General features: G+C 36.4%; 4 protein-coding genes across 8 annotated transcripts in view; 2 read left to right on the forward strand and 2 right to left on the reverse strand.

Annotated features, from left to right (window-relative positions):
- Positions 1-22,369, reverse strand: part of LOC117569727 (scoloptoxin SSD14) — a 170,665-nt gene that overhangs the window by 989 nt on the left and 147,307 nt on the right. Inside the window, exons 1-3 of one of the 3 annotated variants that reach the window (XM_034251004.2) lie at positions 9,721-10,103; positions 1,522-2,289; positions 43-480 (exon numbers count right to left, since the gene is read on the reverse strand). In XM_034251004.2, the coding sequence (XP_034106895.1) occupies positions 43-480; positions 1,522-2,289; positions 9,721-9,725 (1,211 nt within the window). In that variant the 5' untranslated portion in view covers positions 9,726-10,103. Of the gene's footprint in view, positions 1-42; positions 481-1,521; positions 2,292-2,592; positions 2,721-9,720; positions 10,104-22,369 lie in introns of those variants that run through there. The other 2 variants (XM_034251013.2, XM_052007766.1) reach the window with 2 other exon arrangements.
- Positions 10,701-12,247, reverse strand: LOC117569740 (uncharacterized). Its single transcript, XM_034251026.2, has 2 exons — positions 11,781-12,247; positions 10,701-11,439 (listed from the first exon to the last, which is right to left on the reverse strand). The coding sequence occupies exons 1-2, from the start codon at positions 12,172-12,174 to the stop codon at positions 10,748-10,750; spliced, it is 1,086 nt and encodes a 361-aa protein (XP_034106917.1). The 5' UTR covers positions 12,175-12,247; the 3' UTR covers positions 10,701-10,747.
- On the forward strand, positions 12,925-17,842 carry LOC117578063 (histidine--tRNA ligase). 3 transcript variants are annotated; one of them, XM_034263201.2, is made up of 6 exons: positions 12,976-13,068; positions 15,637-15,759; positions 15,851-16,066; positions 16,122-16,550; positions 16,610-17,245; positions 17,320-17,842. In XM_034263201.2, the coding sequence occupies exons 1-6, from the start codon at positions 12,976-12,978 to the stop codon at positions 17,521-17,523; spliced, it is 1,701 nt and encodes a 566-aa protein (XP_034119092.1). In that variant the 3' UTR covers positions 17,524-17,842. The 3 variants fall into 3 exon arrangements, with proteins under 3 accessions (XP_034119091.1, XP_034119092.1, XP_051863730.1); XM_034263200.2 differs by lacking the exon at positions 15,637-15,759 and having other exon boundaries at positions 12,925-13,068; XM_052007770.1 differs by lacking the exon at positions 12,976-13,068 and having other exon boundaries at positions 15,516-15,759.
- LOC117578065 (variant-silencing SET domain-containing protein) overlaps positions 12,965-22,369 on the forward strand; it is an 82,553-nt gene continuing 73,148 nt past the window's right edge. The window contains exons 1-2 of the mRNA XM_034263205.2: positions 12,965-13,068; positions 17,963-18,221. Of these exons, the coding sequence (XP_034119096.1) occupies positions 18,027-18,221 (195 nt within the window). The 5' untranslated portion in view covers positions 12,965-13,068; positions 17,963-18,026. The remainder of the gene's footprint in view (positions 13,069-17,962; positions 18,222-22,369) is intronic.

A 22,369-nucleotide genomic window follows, 5' to 3' on the forward strand; every position in this document is an offset into this window, starting at 1 on the left:
GTTTACAACTTGTTATCGATAAGCACTGATCGATAGACTTACTATGTGTTAATTGTGCTCGTTATCGATACGGCATCACCATTGGCAGCCAGCACATTCATATGCGCTGTGCCATGATCGGGCTCAACAGTGAAATTTGCACCGTAATGCAAATAATCCTGTGACGTTGTATCATCCTTGATCAATTGTCGCACACTCGTGGCCAACTCATCGCCAAGGATCTTCTCCAGCTGCTCCTTAATGCTCTGACCATACTCCGGATCGTTCTCATAGTCACCCAGATTGGTTCGCTGACCGTAAGCATGCTTGAAGGTCTCCACCGCACGCTGCCAATAGACGGCTTCGTCACTCGCATACAATTCGCTCATCACATTCAGTATGAAGGCCAGGACGGGACCACTCGAGGGCAGAGGCGTCGTGTAGAGCGTGAAGCCACCCGTTACATTGGCCGAGATATGACCATCGCTTTCCCAGCGCACTCTGTAAGCGATAAATCAAATATACATTCTATATTCGTTTATGGTACTTGGTAAGTGGTGAACAGGAAGCGACAACGATGAGGATTACTAATCGTATTATGCAACTACAGACTATATCCGTTATAAAGAACTAACCAGAATTCTTGTAAACTGATTCAAGGTGATTTGTTAAAATGCTAATAAAGTAGTTAAAAATAAAGCCAATTAAAGCTTTCGCTTAAATAAGCTTAAAGATTTACAAAGCAGTTGTAAGCTTTACAAAGTAGCTGTACGCTTTTAAATACTTTTAACGAAGCCTAAAGCTTTTCTGGAGTACTTGCTGAGCTTAGAAAGTAGTTGAAAGCGAAGCAGCTTAAAGACTTCGAAGAATTTGTAAGCAGGAGAGAGTCTACGGACAAATGAGCTTTAATCTGCAAAGCTTCTTTTAATGTGCTTTCATAACAATACAGCTTGTAGTCTTCGAAGAATTTGTAAGTAATTAAAGAGTTTATAAGTAAATGAACTTTAAGTTCTAAGTCTCTTAAATACATAGACGAAATTTTAAGCAAGACGGTGTTGAAGCAACTTAAAAGGGAGTAAATGAGCTTTAAGCTTCGTTTAATGTGCTTTCAAAATAAAGCCGCTTAAAGACTTCGACGCAATTTTAAGCACGTCGGAGTTAATGTGTAAACGAGCTTTAAGCTTATTTATACGTGCTTTCAAAATAAAACAGCCCTTAGTCTTCGAAGAATGTGTAAGCAAATGAAAAATCAGCTTTTAATCGTCGAAGAATTTGTAACCAAATCAAAAGAGAGTAAGCAAGCTAATGCTTCTTTTAATGTGCTTTGAAATTAAAGCAGCTATTATTCTTTGATTAATTGGCAAGCAACTTAAGAGGGAGTAAATGAGCTTTAAGCTTCCTCTAATGTGCTTTCAAAATAAAGCCGCTTAAATACATAGACGAAATTTTAAGCAAGACGATGTTTATGTGCAAACTACATAGTTTTAAGCTTCTTTTAATGTGCTTTCAATATAAGTGCGATTTTTCGCATCAGTTACTCACTTAAAGTTCTTAAGATCATCCACAGTGATAATACCACCCAGTTTCTGAATATCCTCGACAAACTTGACGCCCGTCTCGCCGCCATCGTAAATCTCGCCAGCTCCATTGTTGGCAATACGCTCGAGCGTATTGGCCAAGGAGGTGCGCTTCATATAATCATGCTCCTCATAGGGCTCGCCCTGCTCGTTGAGGAACATTTGCGATAGTCCCGGATCATTTTGGATTTGGGTGAGTCTCGATTTAATCGCAGCGGCCAAATAACGCGACACCACATGTCCTTCGCGTGCCAATTTTATCGATGGCTGAAAGAGATTCTTCCACGGCAGACGTCCGTACTTCTGATGCATCTCCCAATAGCCAAGAATCTCGCCGGGCACAGCGCCCGCCGTGGCACCCGTCACCGACTCCTGACCCACAAACATCTCCTTGTGGGCTGCAGCTGGCGCCGATTCGCGGGCAATCACCGTCTCCACTTTCCGAGTGCGTCGCGTGTAAATCGTGGCCACAAAACCGCCGCCAATGCCCATCGAATGGGGCAACATGATGCCCTCGCAGAGGAGCGTGGCAATCGCAGCATCCACAGCGGAGCCGCCATCCTTGAGCATAGTGCCACCGACCTCGGCACAACCGATGCCATTGGAGACGACGGCGCCAGTGATGTATCGCGTCTCACGCGATCTTAAACCAAAGACGAGGCCCAGTGTCAAACCCGTGACCATTAGGGCGGCAATCACCAGCCATATAACGAACTTCTTGCTTAGTATGAATCTGTAAAGAATACACACAATAATAATAATATTATTATTATTAGTTACGTTGTATCATTATCGGGCCATAATCAGATTGGCCAACTCGGTGAGCTCTCAAGTGGAGGCTCTCCAAGTGCTTGAGCAGCGATTTTATTATTGAGTGGCCAATTCGATGTACAGCTGATGATTCGATAATCGCTTCTGATTAAGCGATTTCTGTTTCCATTTTGATTGATTGTATTTATTTTTTTCTTTGCTGTTGTTGTTGTTATTGTTGTTTATTATTATTGTGTACACAGTTGGAGCAGCTTGGCACACTCACAGTGTATACCCTTCTTTTTTTTAATGGATGGAGGTGAACAAAAAAAAAACACAACAAAACTAGACTCAATAAACGAAACAACTTAAAACTACTTTAACAATTCAACTTTTTCTATTTTTATTCAATGTGTACTTTTTTTTTGAAAGCTGATTCAACTGATTCGGTGATTCCGGAATTTCAATATCAAGTCGTGTCATTGTTGTCATTGGTATTGACATTACACATAGTGAATGGAGAAAATTTAAAGTGATTGCAATGCTTAGTAGAAATTCGAAATACATTTTTTGTAAATTTTATTTCGAAAATTTGTATTTAATTTTTTTGTTAATTAAATAGTAAATGGAAAAAACTTTTCAGAATTATTAATGAATAGCAAAATCTTTCTATTTCTAAAAAATTGTATTTTATGTTTAAAAAATATTTTATAAAATTACTAAAATATTTATATTTAATTTTAAAAACAATTAATGCTAAATGGAAAACACCTTTTATAAAAAAAGTTATGTTTGGTAAAATTTCTGACATTTTATTTAAATTTGTAAAAAATATATTGAAAAATTTCGAAAAGTCTATATTTTTTTTTATAAAAGAGAATATTTAGAAAAATGTTTCTAAAATTGTATTGTAGAGTCAATGCAGAAATAATTGTTTTTTTTTTGTTCGCTTTATCTAGAAACGATATAAATTGAATATAATTTAATAGTAAACGCTAAAAATTTCTCGTTTTTATTTAAAAAAAATTTTAAAACATCTATTTAGTTTTGAAAAGAATTAAATATTGAATGCAAAAAGTAATTTTTAGGAAAAATGCTAAAAATCTTTATAAAATTCTTTAAGAATTAAATAGGTAATAGGATTTTACAGATTTTAAAAAGGTCTCATTCATTTAAAATATTCAATATTTAAATATTGAGTTCAGAAATTAATATTTACAAAAATAAAATGATAAATCTCACTTTAAATTGTAAAGAATTAATTTGAATGTAGCATGTAATATTTAGTGATATTTTTAAAATCGCTAATTGTTTTGTAAAATTATTCCTAATGATTGCAGCAGGTTATATTGACAGCAAAAAAATGGAAATCTCATTTTAAATTGTAAATATCCAAATGATAAATCTTTATTTTTAATCGCACTATATTTGAAAAAAATATATTTAAAAAAAAATCTCATTTTAAATTGTAAAGCTCTTAAATGATAAATCTTTATTTTTGATCGCACTATATTTAATTTCATACTTCTTATATAGTAAATGCAAAAAATGATATTCGATTTGATTTCTAAAATAATAAATAGTCAATAAAGAAAATAATATTTACAAAAAAAAAATATTGTAAATCTCACTTTAAATTGTAAAGCTCTTAAATGACAAATCTTTATTTATCATAGCACAATTTGTATTTCACATTCTGTGTATCGTAATGTAATGTTGTCAAGTTCTTAATTGTCATATTCTCTTTTAGTTTATTTCCAATTTCCGTAGACGACGTCAACAACATCATCTCCTCCACCTCATACATTTTGGTTTTTCTGTTCGCTTGAGGTTTTTTTACGCTGCACGTGCAGTAAATTTGCCTAAAGACATTAGTCACGTCACGGCTAGACAGGTGTTCAGATTATATAATGACAAGCGTTACAGATTAAATGGCTTAGAAATGCAGTGTACAATAAGGATATCAGCAGCCCACATCATGTGCTCTAAATGACAAAAAAAAAAAAACCAGAAAAAACTACAACTCATTGCAGACCTTGAAGAGCATGAGCATGAGGGAGAGAGATAGTTACAAGAGACACAAATCAGATAACATATGTACGTGTTCTATGTGCATATTGGGATAATATATAGTCGAGAATCGTTAATTGAAAAGTCACTTTTAAGATAATATTTCGATGACAATGACAATCCGAAAGTCAGCTAAAATTAGAGACCTTTCTCAAGTACCATGACATTTTCAAAAGCAAACAATAACAACAAATATCTACGTCTAGCAACTTTAATATGGGGTCTGGCTGGGTCTTTTGGTCGGTCGGTCGGTCTTTCAAGACCCCGCGCACATCCAAGTCCAAGCAGGCAATAATATAAGAACTTATCAGTAGTACTACGTTCGTATTTTTTTGTCAGATAATAATTCTTTTTTTTGTTCGTTTCGCTGCGTTTCGTTTCAGATAATGTCGTTCATAAAGATGCGAATTGTGGATCGTAAAACTCGACAAGCTCCATTAACAAGCAATTTTGTATTATTATTATTAGCGCCGATTTGTTCGTCAGCGTCGTCGTTGCGCGGTCGAAGGGGCGACGAAGGTGCAAAATGTGAAGCACGCGACTCATATGTGAAGGCATTTTTGTGTGAAGAGCCACCGTAATTGGGTTTAAGTGTTTACTTTCTAGTGGTTTCTCGATTAATGCCCAGTCATTGTCTGACCTATTCGTGGTGCAAAACTTGATCTAGTCTGCAGATTAAATTTTGCACGATATTTTCTGCAATTCATCCTCTATCGTCACGTAGGTCGTAAATGCGACTTAATCCATTAATAACTACGATAATGGCTTATTTATGTGAGCTTTGCCCCACCTACGGCACGATACCAGAGGCGGTTTTTACGTTAGGACGATACGATATTCCCACATCACTGAAGATTTACGACTCTTTGGTATTTCAGTGGCTTTCGACATCCGTTCATTGAAGTCTTTCATTGAAAACTTGTAGAAATTCACCTATATATAAACCTATACTGGTACGATACGATACCAGAGTCGAGTTTTACCATAGAACGTTACGATATTCCCACATTATTGAAGTTTTACAACTTTTTCATTTCAGTAACTTTCGTTATCCATTCATAGAATCATTTCATTCATTCCTTTAGAAATTTACCTACCTCCATATATAGAACTATAGTAATGGTTTACTTATGTGAGTTTCATCTCACTTACGATACGATACCAGAGTCGCTACGATATTCCGAATTGTATTACTTTTCGCCTCCCGTTCATTGAAATCATTCATTGAAGCCTTCAGAAGGTTAGGCATTAATGGAGAACTTTAGTAATGGATTGTTAATTCGAACTTTGGTCGCCAGCGATACGATAGACGATACGATATTTCCACATTGTTAATATTTTATGACTTTTCGTATTTCAGTAACTTTTGCCGCCCGTTCATTAAAATCATTCATTGAAACCTTCTGAAATTTAGCCATTAATGAAGAGCTATATCAGAGCTTTATCAATGGCTTATACGATAGACGATACGATATTCTCACATTGTTAAGATTTTATGACTTTCCGTATTTCAGTAGCTATAGACACACATTCATTAAAAAATATATGGAACAATAGTAATGGCTTATTTAAGTGAGCTTTGCCTACCTACGATACGATACCAGAGACGCTACGATATTCCCAGTTTTATTACCTTATGCCGCCCGTTCATTAAAATCATTCATTGAAACCGTCTGAAATTTAGCCATTAATGAAGAGCTATATCAGAGCTTTATCAATGGCTTATACGATAGACGATACGATATTCCCACATTGTTAAGGTTTTATGACTTTTCGAACTTCAGTCGCTATCGACACCCGTTCATTGAAATATATGGAACAATAGTAATGGCTTATTTAAGTGAACTTTGCTCACCGACGATACGATACTAGAAACGCTACGATATTCTCAGTTTTATTACCTTTCGACGTACTTTCATTAAAATAATTCATTGAAACCTTCTGAAATTTAGCCATTAACGAAGAGCTATATCAGAGCTATATCAATGGATTATACGATAGACGATACGATATTCCCACATTGTTAAGGTTTTATGACTTTTCAAACTTCAGTAACTTTCGCCGCCCGTTCATTGAAATCATTCATTGAAGCCTTCAGAAGGTTATCCATGAATGAAGGACTATCGCAATGGGTTATTTATGCTGAACTTTGATCGCTTGCGATACGATAGACGATACGATATTCCAACATCATAAAAGTTTTTATGACCATTTTGCATTTCGGTAGCTTTCAACATCCGGTCAAAACTATTTAGTGCTATATTTGAGTTTATTTATGCAATTATGCTCACATACATTTTAAGATATTCCTTATCTTAAGCGGCTCCTGTGTAGCAGCGACACGTGAAATAGGCCTTACAAAAAACTATTATGATCTAATCGGCAGCACCTTTGTTACGTAAATATATGTATATAAAGTTACTACTGCCCATTAAGTACTTCGATTTTATCGCTAGCTAACTGTATCAGAACAAATGAGGCGAATTTAAATTCCACTAATTGAGAAATCACTTGAGAATTCCCAATTAATTACGTTATCTTTGCGTCAATAAACTCGATTGCCCGATGCTAATGCTACTCTCCAATAATTATACGAAAATTTAAAAATGGATTTCTATTAAAAGTATTTCGGAGAATCAAGTGTTATTCTTTTACGACTGTTTAAATTTGAAAACGACAATCGAAAATGTCAAAAGACTTTTATGTAGCATTCAAATAAAGCTGGTATCAGATCTAACATAAATACATAATATACAATATTCTCTGGTTATACGATTCACAAATAAATATAAATTGTTAGACGTCTGTTTTTTATAGGTTTTTTTGTTGTCAAATACTTAGTACGCAATTAGCGTTAATTATCGTTAATATTTTACTTTTCTTTGAAATGTTAAATGTTGTCATAAAGATAAGTTGGCAACTTCTCGACGTCACCGACTTAACCAATTGCCAATATATTCGTATATTGTAGTAGAGTGCTCTATAGTATAGAATATTGTAAACGCAACCGGTTGAAAAGGTAAATGCAACTGTTTAGTGTTTAGTGCTGTAACTTTACAGTATTCGCAATTCATTGTTGCTTTTTATTTGCCCTTGACATTCAATTAAAGTGTACTAGAAAAGCTCTTGAATAGAAATCTTTGATGAAGTGGAAAATCAATACAGACAAATTCTGATGAATAACCTATTTTCTTTTATCTACATTTCAAACATATCTAGAAATATTCAACATAAATTAAAGCATTAATTTATCCATTTATATTATATAAATTGGAAAATTTAATACAATATAAATTAAACAAACTAAAATTTTGGAATATTCAACATAATTTAAAGCATTAATTTATATTATGTGAAATGCTAAATTTAATACAACATAAATCTACTAAATAAACAATTTTATTTTTATTAAATTTTGGAATAATAACATACTATAAATTGAAGTATTCATTATAATATAAAATTCATTCAGATCAAACTTGTAATAAATTTAAGTAGCAACAAATCTTTCAGAGGCGTGATTTTAGACACATATTTTATACCCTTTACTTTTGCAAAAATACAATAAATTTCAAAGAAAAATTTATGAATCAACAAATCAATACAAAGGGAAATATTTGAACAAAAATTTCAATTTCAGGTAGTCGATAAAAAACAAATAGATTTAATGCGGATCAGCACGTCCAGAAACTCTTCCAATATGTGTGGGCTTTCAGGCAAATAATTATTGCTGACAGGTTTTTTTTCTTTGTTGTATTTGTTATTATTTATTTTGCTTTGCTTTTGCATTACTAGTTTTGTTGTTGTTTTCGGGTGCGAGAGAGAGCGAGCGAAAAAAAGATTATTTATTGTGAATAATAAAAGCAGAATAATAATACGATACTCGTTTAATGACACGTTTGATAATTATTGAACCGTATTGTATTTCAAATCCAAAAAATTTAATTGCTCTATAATTTCATTCGCATTATTGTTCGCTGATTAAGGCATTCATTAAAAAAAAATTCTTAAATTTCCTGCAAAAGTGAAAAAAAAAGTATTTCGCGATGCAATAATTATTTATGACAAATATTATGGATCTACTTATCGCATCTGGTCAAAGTTTTTACGATCCCGTTGTAAAACGTTAAATTCTTAATTCTTAACGATACATATAATAACTTAGCATTGCTGATCTTAATCTTATCTCGGGCTATTCGGTATTTCTATAAAGTACTTATACTTTGTATATGAGTATATCCATAAATGGCACCCGCTAAGCGGCATAATAATCCGCTTTCTGCAAATATTTTCAAAGCACACACGAGTATCGTAAATTCTCGGTTCTCGGTTCTCGGTTTGTACCTCATTCAGAGATATGGCGGGTGTTAGTGAGTATGTATCTTATACTGGCCAATTAACCGCGACAATTTGGACTGTAAAATTGCTTAATTCAACAGGTTTCGACAGCTGCGAGTTGATAAAAACACAAACAACACTACAGCGAGGGGCAAAACAATAAAATAATCAGAGAAAACAAAAGACTCAAAGTTAGGAATCGTTTGTGGGGCAACTATAATTACTCCTTTTCCTGGTTCCTCTGATAACATGCGGTGGAAATGTAATTTCCTTTAATGACATGTACGTTATAATTAGTACGAACAAGTAATAGGCTATAAATATACCCTATACTACAGATAATGGAGTTTAATCATCACTTCAACCACAAAGAATGTAATTCTATTTACATTGACTAACCACAGAACAGTACAAAAAAATTTCTAAGAAGTTGAATGTGTCATCAGTTGACTACCCACTCTTGGTGTGCTAAATTACAGGGTATACAATCGCAACATTCCTATGATTGTTCGTGTTTCTCTCAGGTACAACGTCTATTTTACCTGTTTTGTTTTTTGTTTTCATCTTCAGCGTGTTATTCTTGCTTCTCAATTTATCGTACGAAATTCGGCGATAAAGCATTTTAGTTTCACAACCCCTTACTAACATGCCAGATACATCAAACAACCCAGCGAAAAAAACAAATACAAAAAAAAAATGCTTTAATAAGCAGAAATAATTTGCAGTTATACAAAACGAAGCGTTGCAAATATCGTAAAAATTGCACTTAATAGAGTTATTAATGGTATTTTTAGATATGCAAAGAAATTAAGTACATATTAATAAAAAAATAAATTTAAAAATGTAAATATTTAAAGAAATTGTTTTAATAAAACTAACGCTTTTAGCGAACTCTTCTAGCGCTCACTGTTGCACTTGGCCAGATCAATAATAGATGCCGCTCAAGATACAATAAGTTTTTTTTTTTTTTTTTGCATAGATCGAAGAATTCTCTCTCAACACTTACCTCATTTTGACACCTTTCGATTCGAAGCGATTCACGAAATAATAATAATAATACAGTACAATTCAATTAATGAAAACTATCACGTCTGAACATTGAGCGAGGTTCGAGTACACAATAAAAACAGTATTTTAAAAATATGTTTCAACGTTAACTTCAAGGTATTTATGCAAAACTATGCACAATAAAAAAAAAAACGTATATAACAATAACAATAATCGAAGCAGCTGGCTTGGTGGCTTATTAAAAACGAATTAATAAAACAAAAAAAATAAACTTTTTATATTATTATGATGCTGATGACGATGATCGCGAATTCTCAGGCACTGTGTGTGTTGTTTGTTGGGCAAAATAGAAACAGTTAACCGAGCACCTGCCGCGTCTGACTTCGACTGATGTCGTTGGGAAGCAGGCGACGCCGCATTACAACTTTGTTTCGATTCCACTGTATTGGATTTGTTGTTGTTTCTATTGTGGTTGTTGTTATACTAGCGTAGAAATATATGTGTGTGCATTTTATTTGACTAACTAACTGTTCTTTATCGAATACGTCAGAGTCTGTTGTTGGCAAATTCACGCACAGTGGAAGAGCGAGAGAGAGTGAGAAAGAGCGAAAAATAAAAATATGAGCTGCGCGCACTGAGCAGCAAAACGAAACTAACTTTGACGATAAAAAGCTGCAAACTAAGCAAAATCTATGTGTGTGTGTGTGTGTGAGTGAGTAAGAATATGTGTGTGTGTGTGAGGGTAAAGAGAAGCTTGCCGCGAGCTTAATAAACAGCTGTGAAATTATGAGCCCCAAACTTAGGCTAAGCTTGAATACTTTTGCAAATAATTAAACAAATTGCATCAATTGCTGTTAAATCACTAAAATTTTGACTTTAATTTTTGTCAGATTCTAAAAAGAAAGGAAATGTAATTCATCGTATGTTCACTTTTAACGCCAACAATATTAAAATATCTCCCCCAGACTGCAAAGTGCATTATTTTCTTTTTGTTTTTTTTTTTGGTGAGTTTTCTTTCGATAGTCTCAACGCCAACGTCCCATGGGTCCCGCTACCTTAACGGTATATTTCATCGAACGTCGCTTCGACTTCATCTGCTGCTCCTGTTCGATCATTTTGAGCGCCGCTGGACCCAAGGCCACATACGGCATATTTGGATCGGGTGTTGTATGCTCGGGCAGCGAGCCACGCGGCATGCGCTGGAAGTTTGGCAACGGCGCATTCTTCTTTTCGTGCGCCAGATCAGTGTAGCCAAGTTTGCGTCGCTGCTGCGGTGTTATCTTATTGCAGTGGCACAACTGATGTATGTGCAACGCACGCTCCAAGTCAAAGTAGCGATCACAGAATTTACACTGTTTGGATGCAGCCCTCGCTGGCGGCGGTGAAATTGCAGTGTTGCTATCGCGTGGTCGACGAGCACGAAAACGCACCTTAAAATCATCATCGTGAGTGCGTCGATGGGCGCCGAGCAGTGATTTGATGTGGAAACGAGCGCCACACGAGCTGCAGCTGTAGGTGGGCTTGTGCATATGCTTGATGCTCATGTGGCTGCGATTGCGACGATTGATCCCGTGACCGCCCATCGCCAGATGCTTCTCGAACTCATCCTGAAGTGCGCCACGCAGCGTGGTCTCCTCATCATCGGCGTCGTCTTCATCGTTCTCGGCGAGAAAATCGCGTGGCGACAAACCGTTGCGACGAGGAGACTGCACAAAATCTACAAAAAAAAGAAACAAGTATTTACTATAATTGCGTCAGAACTTCTACATTAACATATACATTACAGTGATATGTTAAGAGTGTGGGCTTAACAGAGCTGTTAAATATAAAAGCTGTTAAATATAAGAGCTCTTAAATGAAAAATGTTGTTTGTATATAAGCGTAAACCGAAATTAAGGATTCAAGATCTAAAATTGCGGTTTTGATTCTATAAGCCTTAATTATAAAATAAATTTCATCTGCTTGCGAATTGCAAGAGAGTTGCCAAAAATAGTTATAGTGCCCTTTTTCAGGGGGTATAAAGTCCTGAAAATTGTTCCCTACAATATTTTTACTCACTTGGTATGGTTGGCACTTTAAGGCGTGGCAGTTTTGTCTCCACCTCTTTTAGCTTCATCTCGGACGAATGCTTGTCAAGCATCAACGCCTTGCGTCCGCGATTAAATCCGGCGCCAATGCTGCCGCCATCGTCGCTGCTGCGTTGACCGCGACGTCGAATGGCGCGTGTGGCGCTTGACGTGAAGCGATTTGATTCCGATAGGTATTTCAGCTTACGTTCGATACCTTTGCGCAAGCTCACTTTGCTATCGCCATCGGCATCGTTATCGTTGTCTTTGTCAAATGTTGGCAATTTAATGTTATCACGCTGCTGTTGCATTGTCATTTTGTTGTTTTGTTTCATTTTCGAGTAATTATGGATATTTGAGTGCACTTTGTGGTCAGTAAAGTTCATTAAATAAAAGTTAATATTTTGTAAAAATTTCGTTTAGTTTGTACTACTTTCACAATACGTTAAGTATAAACTATGTGATTGCAAATGCAACGCATATTTCAATTTTCATTTGAAAAAGAAAACCTAACTTTTTCAGTGTTGAGCAACGTTGAATTAGTAATGCGAGTTCCTACTAAAACACATAGGTGGCGCTGCTCGCAGCGTTTGCTGCAATGCTGCTCTTGAATGCCCAAAGCAAAGCAAACTAACCTACTTCAAATAAATGAATTATTATTCAATCAGCAATTCTGCTATAATTAATTAGAAAATAAAGGCACAAGCCTTTCAAATTAAATTCTTATGTATGGCTAGCAATTAATGCTGTTGTCAACGTGTATCATTACGTTGCTCTTTTTTGCGTTCAGCAAAGTGTTTGGTATATTACATATTTTTGGTATATTAAAAACTTCTTGAAATCTTATGTTTCAACTGCTTTTGCGATGTATTTTTAATTGTTAACTTTAAGATTTTTTTTTTGCATCGCAAACATAGCTAGAAATGCATTACTAAACCAAATGTAGTGTTAAATTTTGTGACATTAAATAGTGCATTTTGTAGAAAAAAGATTGCGGTCACGCTGGCATTCAGCTTATTTACGCTGGCCGCGTGCATTTTTTTTTGGCAGCCAACAATAAAGTAAAATTGCAAACCGCGGGAAGGTAACAAAAAGCTTGCGATTACATATTTGCAATTGAGTCCAATTGTTGTGTAGAGTGTGAGTGTTACTGTTTTATTATAAGTTAGTGCTGTGGCTATTGGAATATGAGTGATACGCGTGAACAGATTTTGGAGCAAATTAAATTACAAGGCGATCTCGTGCGTCAGCTGAAAGCATCGAAGGAGTCTAAAGAGAAGGTCAGTACAAACTCACACATACACCTGCACACGCAATGGGTACATCATACATACAAGCACACACATCTATGCATGCGAAACAACAGCGCTTCAACATACACACCTAATAAATGCAATTATCCAAAAGTTTATATTTGCATACACATGCATTTCAATACGTAAGCGTGTGTATGTGTGTGTGTGCAATGCTTTTCTCTTAACCCCCAAAAAAAAATCCTGTTGCACATTCGCAATTTAAAGTATGTATTTCATCAGCCAGCCACACTTTATGTATTTGGTATTTTATGTATGTACGTAATCCGTATTTGTAAAAAAAAAAACAACAATAACACAGAATCCCAAAGCACGCAACATGACACATTCGTTTTGCGTTTCCCGCTCTCTTCTTCGCTCTTCGCTGCTGCGTTGGCAGGTTCATTATTGAATTTTACATTAGAGTAACTCCTCTCTCTGTCTCTGTCTATCTCTCTCTTTCTTAGCTCTGTAATTAGATTGCATGCACATAATGGAGAGCTTAATTGGCAACAACAACAACAACAAGAGAACTTTCACATTCAAGCGCTGCTGTTGTTGTTGCTGTCTCTGTTGCTCTTGTAATATTTATACGCTCTGCAAATCAAAGTTTTTTTTTTTTTGTCTCCGTCAGTCGAGTCAAGTCGTCAGTTGGAACTTTAAACACACATAAATCACAAAGAGCTTTTTTTGTACCCTTCACTTTTAAAAGATGTGAAAAAGAGTCTATTAAACTTGTGGATGACCATTAAGCATATATATTCTGAATCAATATCAAAAGAAGTATTAATTTTGTCTTTAACATCTAGATATTAGCAACTATAAATTATAGAGACATTAAACTTCATGTGCACAAGTTTATTTTAAAATATTTCTATTTTTTTCATTTCAATAATAAAAAAATGTATATTTGATATATATAAGTTTGTAATTTAGCAAGTGACTAAAGAATGATGCATTCTACAAATTTTATAAGGATGGCTCCTTAATCGTAGAGGATATCCAGGGAAGCTTTTAAGACACAAATTAGCCAGGCGCTTGAAACCTTGCACTTTTCTCCTTAAATTCCTTCCCAAGAGCGTTATTACTTTTTATCATATATTTTTCTTGAATTTCATTGGAACAATAATTAAAACAAAGTATCTTAGAGTGTATTAAATTTACATTTATTAAAGACATTTACTAAAGACCTTCAAACCAACATATAATGTAGGGTCTATTAGAGTCAGTACTTACCCAAAACTTTAACCAACACAAAGTAAAGGGTCTATTGCAGTCAAAGCTTTAATTTTTTTCTGCTGTCAATGCCTGTTTACTCACTCACCTCACCTCTCCACTTCCATCTCTATCTCTATCTCTGCAAACTCCGTTGTTTTTGCCCCTTTTTAAATGGTCGTTGTTTGATTGTTGTTGGTTGTTGTTGCTGTGCTCATGACCGACTGACTGGCCAAGCAAGAGGCATAGCTCTATTGCTGTTGCTGTTGCTGAAACCGGCTTTGCAACCAACTGACGACGCTATTCCATCTCTCTGTGTTTGTGTGTGTGTGTGTGTGTGTGTATGTAAGCAACATTTAAGCCGAATTGTTCGAATAAATTGTATATTTAATGCGTTCATTGCATTCAAGAGCGCGTTCAAATCAGCTGTTGTTGCGCCTTGACAACAGTTGCAAACCTATCGATGTGTATCGATAATCCAAAACGGGTTTCTTTTCTTAATTATTGTTTAACAAAATCAGAGCTACACAATGAATGAATCATATGCTTAAATATTTGCAGAGACACCATTTATTTTAGTTATTTTGGTATATGCTTTGAATAAATTACAGTGATGCGAACTAGTGCATTTGAAACTAGTTCGGAACTAGTTCGCAGGCATAGGCTTAGGCTAGAGGCTAGGAAGCAGTGTGAGATGTCCTTGAACTTGCCACAAGTGGTGGCAAGGTCGTCGCGTCTTGCTTTTTTCCACCGCGTTTCCCGTTTCAGTGTTTTCAAAAATGTTTAAGTGTCAAGTGTCATATAAACAAGCGCAACAAATCGACAAAAACTAAATCGGGGAAAAAATGCAGCCGGTCAATTGAACGCAACAATTTGTTCGCCATTTTTCTTTTAAAATATTAGAGCGCTTTTATTATTTTTGTAGTATTTTCTTTGTATTTGATTGGCTTTTATTTTGCATACACGCACACTCACACTGCACTTACACACACATACACACACACACATTGGTTTTTGTACATTTAACAATTTCACTTGTTTCGTAACTAATGTTAATTAGTTTCAAAATCGCAAAAAGTTGAATAAACACTTATGAAAGCGTTAAATGCACAGAAACAAAATATATAGATCAACTTTAATCGGTTTTTTTTATTGTTGTTGTTGTTTATTAGGTTTAAAAAGAGCAAATTGCAAAAAGAAATAAAAAAAACAAAATTTTTTGAAAGTTGTTGCCAAAGAATTTTTTATTCGATATCGAAAATGTTGCGTTCAATTGGCCGCCAGTGGCGCTGTAGTGCTGCGTTTCAGTGCCATTGCTCGAATCCTGTTCGCCGGCAGCAGCCGCTGGCGCCATCTAGCGTCGAGCGTGCGTTCTCAACAACCGTTGGACAACAAGTCAAAGCACAACAGCAACAACAACAACAACTATTACAAGAACAACAACAACAACAACAAATGAATAAGGTTAGCATATAAGTGCACTATAAAATCCATTTGGCAAAAAAGTTAACAAAACCAATCACAATTTCTGGTGTCTCCCAATTTTTTATTGCAGATCGATGAGGAGGTCTCACGTCTGTTGGCCTTAAAGGCCAAACTTGGCGGCGATGCGGCGCCAACGAACCAAAAGTTTACGCTCAAAACGCCCAAGGGTACCCGTGACTATGCGCCACAGCAGATGACGTTGCGCCAAGGTGTTCTCGACAAGATCATTCAAGTCTTCAAGCGTCACGGCGGCGAAGCCATCGATACGCCTGTCTTTGAACTCAAGGTAAAGTCGGATATCGGATAATCGATTACATTACATTTTCGATTACTTGTTACAGGAGGTGCTAACCGGCAAATATGGCGAGGACTCGAAACTGATTTACGATCTGAAAGATCAGGGTGGCGAAATCCTATCGATGCGTTACGATCTTACCGTTCCCCTGGCTCGCTATCTGGCCATGAACAAGATCTCCAGCATTAAACGCTATCACATTGCCAAGGTCTATCGCCGTGATAATCCAGCGATGACGCGTGGTCGCTATCGTGAGTTCTATCAATGTGATTTCGATATTGCCGGCACCTATGATCCCATGCTGGCGGATGCCGAGTGCGTGAAGATCGTGGCCGAAGTGCTCGACACGCTCGATATTGGTGACTATGTGATTAAGCTCAATCATCGCCAGCTTTTGGATGGCATGTTTGAGGCATGCGGCGTGCCAGCAAAAGATTTTCGCGCCATCTGCTCAGCAGTCGACAAGTTGGATAAGGTAACAAACTTTGCATTTTCTTTCTCTTGTCTTAAAAGTAATGATTTTTCTTTCTGCAGTCACCCTGGGAGGAGGTGCGCAAGGAGATGGTGGACGAGAAGGGTCTGGATGGCGCTGTGGCCGACAAGATTGGCGAATATGTGCGTCTCAGCGGTGGCAAGGAGCTCGTCGAACAGCTGCTCGCCGATGCCAAGCTCAAGGCGGTGCCGAATGCTGTCAAAGGCCTCGAAGGCATGCAGCTACTGCTCAACTATTGTGGACTGTTCAATCTGGAGTCACGCGTCAGCTTCGATTTGAGTTTGGCTCGCGGCCTCGACTACTACACGGGCGTCATCTACGAGGGCGTACTTAAGGCTGAACCTGGAGCTGTTGGTTCGCCAGTGAAGGCATCGCCAGTGCTGGAGAATGGCAAACCAGTGGCTGCTGATCAAGGCAGTGGGACCGTTGGATCCGTTGCCGGTGGCGGACGTTATGATAATTTGGTTGGCATGTTCGATCCACGAGGCAAGGCGGTGCCCTGTGTGGGCGTCTCCATTGGCGTGGAGCGCATCTTTGCCGTCTTGGAGGCAAAATTCGCCGCCAGCAATGTCAAGCTACGCACCAACGATGTCGAGGTGTTTGTCGCCTCTGCCCACAAGGGACTACACGAGCAGCGGCTGCGTGTGCTCAATCAGCTCTGGGATGCTGGCATCAAGGTACGTTTCCATTTGCTGTCACAGAGTTTCAATAAGAGATTACTGAAAGCACAAGTTATTGCGATTTCTTCCAGGCGGAGCATTCGTATAAGCTGAATCCCAAGCTGTTGGCGCAACTGCAGCACTGCGAGGAGCATCAAATACCGCTGGCGATTGTCTTGGGCGATGCCGAGCTGGCCCAAGGTGTGGTCAAGCTGCGTGAAGTGAGCACGCGGCAGGAGTCGACGGTTCCATTGGCCGAGTTGGCCAACGAGATTCGCAGTCGTCTCAAGGCATAGACAGACACAAATATGTGAAGTCGCGCGCATTCGTCTGGATATTATGAAACTACACAATGATGAATTTGACGTGTCTAATTTAATAGTGTTTTTTTTTTATTTTTTTTTATTTTGTAATAATTTTGTTCGATTTGTATTTTGCTATCATCGACACCATGTGCTACTATTATTATATGAAAACTAGGAATAAGTTATAGACAACTTATACCAAAACTGGAGACTAAAAATAAACTGCAAACGCAAAACGCATTTAAACGAAAAACAAGCAAAAATGTTGAGAATTATAAAAGAAGCGAAACACATTGCGTTCTTAAGATTATGTTGAATGCATTTTTACTTGGCCATGGGTTACGAAATTATTGCAAATAACGAACAAAATATATATGAGTGTGCATATAAATTTCAAGTTTGTACGTTGCTTTTGTTGAATTCGTTGCAGCGCTTGCCGGGAGGCATTGAGCAGTATAAGGATCAACGAGCACAACAAGGAGAAGGGCCACAAAATGCCGGAAACATTGCCAGCTACGGCAACGGTGACCGCCAGCAGCATAGATTGCACGGTTGCGGTGCTTAAGGTGCCATCGCCGACGATGCAACTGCCGCAGGCGTGCAATCTGCAGAGTTTGGGCCTCATCATGGAGCCCAACAACATTAATATCGAGCTTAATCCCGCGGCAACAACCTCAGCTGGCTTTAAGGTAAGTGCAGATTAATGTATACAATAAGTAAAGACTTTTGAAGACAATACTAAAAGAAATAATATAATATTATGATGGGTATTTCATATTCTTTATGCCTTACCAAAACGCAATTCATAACTTGTTTCCCCTGTTGATCGTTGATCACTCAAAGTATTGGGCAAGTGCTGCCAAAAACTCATAAAACAGTGCTGCCAATAAATTCAAAATACAATGTAATAATGCAATTAAATATCGACTAAGCACTTACTGAAATATGTTACTTTAGTTCATTCTCTGTGATCCTGTTTCGAATTTCGTACTCAGCAAGTGCTGCCAATGGCTCATGGAGCAGTGCTGCCAATAAAGTTAAAATACTATGATAAGTAATTTAAATATTTACTTATAGTTGTGTTAATTGCATCGACTATATATTTATGTAGTATCTTAATTATTTATTTAAGTAAAAAATATTACATTAGTTCATTCACTGTGATTGTGTTTCGAATTTCGTGAAACGGTCAAAGTACTCAGCAAGTGCTGCCAATCGCTCATAAAACAATGCTGCCAATAAAGTCAAAATAGAACGTGATAATAAGTAAATTAAAACTTTATTTGAAATTGTTTTATTTGCATCGACTATATATTTATGTGATTACTGAATTATGTATATAACTAAAATATGTTACTTCGGTTCGTTCTCTGTGACTGTGTTCGAATTTCGTGAAACGGTCAAAGTAGGCAGCAAGTGCTGCCAATGTTTTACGGAAATGCTGGCCATATGGTTAAAACACTGAAAAGATGGATCACACATTTGACCTATCACCAAAAATTTCCCATTCTCAACCACAGGTTGATCTGACCTCAAACTCCAATTGATTGTGGTGAAAGTTTCAGCCCATTTGGCAAAAAATTCATTGCTCGAGATTCCAAAATTTGAGTCAAACGAATGAACGAACTCCACATGATCGATAAGTCGATATTGTTATTGCTCCTTCATTGGATTTATTATCACTTGCATCACAAATGGACGTTTGTTATGACCTATGCATTCGATTTCCACAAGTGCTGTATCGGTTCATCTTTGGCATAATCGTTAGCTTTTGATTTTCGATCGCATCTTCGCTTTTTGTTGATTATTCTACATCTTTGTAAATACGAGAGCTGCTATTTATATTTCTGGCCTAATAATGAAAATGCGAATATTAACAAAAAAAATGCATTTATTGTTTGTCACAGTATTCTCCAGCAAGATTATGTACTTTTGAATGCGCTCAAACTAATTGTCGAAGCACTTTTCCACTATGATTGAGGCACCTCCAAAACATGGTTTTTGAACGCTTTAACAGCATCATCTGGCATCGAAAATCGATGACCACGCCTTTTTTCCTTAAAGTGCTGTTTTGTTTTGGGCTCATAACCATAGGTTCATGATTCGTGACGATCTTATAAATGTCTTTTGAAGCACAGGGAATGTATTTTTTCCAAATTTCTTTGAACCAATCCACACAAGCCTTTTTTTGAGCAATTGTCAAATTGTGCGGAATCCAACGAGAACAATCCTTTTTTACGACCAGGTGTTTATGCAATATCGAATGTATTCGGGTGGAAGAAATGTCAAAGGATGCCTCTATCTCACGATATGTCACATGACGATCTAGCATTATCAGTTCACGCACGGCATCAATGTTTTCTGGCACAACGTCTGTTTTTGAACGACCTTCACAACCTTCGTCTTCCAGCGAGCATCGGCCACGATAGAATCCATTAAACCAGTTTTTCACAGGGCTATAGGATGGCACTTCATCGCCTTATAAAGATTTAAGTTCATCGGTGCACTCTTGTCGTAATAATCCAAGTCGAAAGTTGTGAAAAATTATTGCTCGAAAGTGTTCACGAGTAAATTCGATTTTTCTGCCGAGGTAAGTTTTTGATTAATCGTTTATCGATATCAAACGTGGTCGCGTATGAAAAAGTTGTATGGAGCTTTTATCGATAAAAGTCCAAACTTTCTTTGGGAAATAGCCAATTGGTCATAATATGGCTAGAAGTGACCTAGGCCAGAAACTCAAATAGCAGCCCTCGTAGTTGATTTTTCTGCATTTTTGTAAACGCTATTCTCGAGTTTGTCACGAGGTTGTTGGCCTATAAATATGAATGGATGCCGCCATTTGGTGACGCATTAAAATCGCCAACGATTGAAACATTTATCCAACTCATCTAGTATTTGATTGTTTAAAAACTTAATCATATTTGGTAAAAGAAAAACTTGATGAAAACTTTTAGATTTTGTAGTAAGTTAGTTTTTGTTGAAGATTAAAACTTTTTGTGAACAAAAATTGTAACAGAAAAAAACGAAATATTTTATGATAACTCTTATATACAAATCCAAATTCCACGACGGGAATTTTCGTTTAGCCCTTATAATATATTAAAACTTGCTTTGAATCGAATGCAGCTGCAACTAACTATAAAAGTTGACTGATTCTTAATGTGTATGATTTTGTTGTAAAATTACTAGATCACAAAAAAAAATGTGTAATATAAAATACATCCAAATTCTTTTATTAGGACGCCTATTCGAATTCTTTGTTAGAATTCTGTATAAAGTTCACTATACAAGTTAATTGATTCTTAGCGGATGCGGAAAAAATGATTAGATTACCTATTTTATTGGTAAAATGTAAAAATATCGATACGATATTTCATAATTCTTGTTATTTGTTTTTGTTTTTTAGTTTCTCTATTTGAATAAATTATTATTAAACTTAAACAATTTTTCATATTTGTGATTTTTATATAATTTTTTTTTTTAGAATTTTACTCTTGTGTTTATCTTAATCTTTTTGGGCTATATATTCTGTAGTATCCCCATTAGAGGAGATTCATCGGATGCTTATAATTTGTACATATTTGTATTTGGATTTGGTTATTTTTCTCTTTCGATTTCGATTTCTGCTAATGGTTCTAAATCTGTAGCAATGTAATGTGTCCCCTTTTTGTCGCTGCTGCTGTTGCTGTTCATTCCCCTGCCTCTGTTCGTTGCGTAATTTAATTATGCACACGAAAATGTCAAACGGACTCCGCGGCAGCTCCTCGCAACGTTTTTACACTCGAATTGAGTCCTGCGTCTGCGTCCCTGCCACTGATGACGGCTCGTCCAACTGATGATGATGATGATGATGATGATGCTGCCATTGCCATTGCCATCGATGCTGCTCCTGTGGTCGCCGCATTTTTCATGCTTCAGTGCGTGCAATTTGACTGCGGAGCACAAAAAGGGGGTAGAGCAGGGAAGGGCAGGGAAGGGGAAAGGGAAAGGGAAAGGAAAGAGCGTATGCTGCCACATTCAAATGACCTAACCCAGGATGCGTTTCTGATTTTGACAGCCAGTCAGGCAGCCAGCCAGCACACTGGCTAATACAGTTTTAATATAAATTTCATTTAATTTTATTTCATTTCGTTTCGTTTGCTTTCGTTGCGAGTGTCCAACATTTTGTCGTTGTTGTTGTTGTTGCTGCTGCTGCTGTTGCCCTTGTGTCATCCTTCGTTGTGCTTGTTGTCTTTGTCGTTGACATGTCACTGACATTACACTGCACCGTGGTACACATGTTATTAAACGGAATACAAATTATAGTGTAAGAAAATATAAATGACAGCAAGTAGGAAAGCTACTGTCGAGTGAATGATAACAAAACAGTGTGGTTTTAATCTTAAAATATGCCAAATTAATATACCGCAAAATACTAAATTATAACGAAGGTTATATTTGGTATATTGGTATAGTACTTTATATAATACCTTTAGTTATAAAAAACAACTAGAATTGAAAGAATAAATATTTTATCAACCTTAATGAATTTGCTTATAAAAATTAATATTGAAAGCAAATTGTTGGGCTATAGTTTTAAAATTTTTTGAAATATAGAAGAAGTGCAAATGAAGAAATATGTACGTCATCAATGAAGGAATACGCCATTTAGTAGCTAAAAAGAATTAGAAGCTTAACTATGTATGTATTATTTATTGACATGTGAGTGGAGAAATTAAATTTTCAATTGTATCTGTATCTGAGTATTTTGTAGTAAATTAAATTCCTAAGTTAGTGTTTGTTCTTTAGTGTTAAGTTTGTATATTTTTAGGAAAATAAATAAATAAAATTTGTAGTG

The sequence above is a fragment of the Drosophila albomicans genome, chromosome X (assembly GCF_009650485.2).
Source record: "Drosophila albomicans strain 15112-1751.03 chromosome X, ASM965048v2, whole genome shotgun sequence".
In the NCBI taxonomy this organism is placed as follows: Eukaryota; Metazoa; Arthropoda; class Insecta; order Diptera; family Drosophilidae; genus Drosophila; species Drosophila albomicans.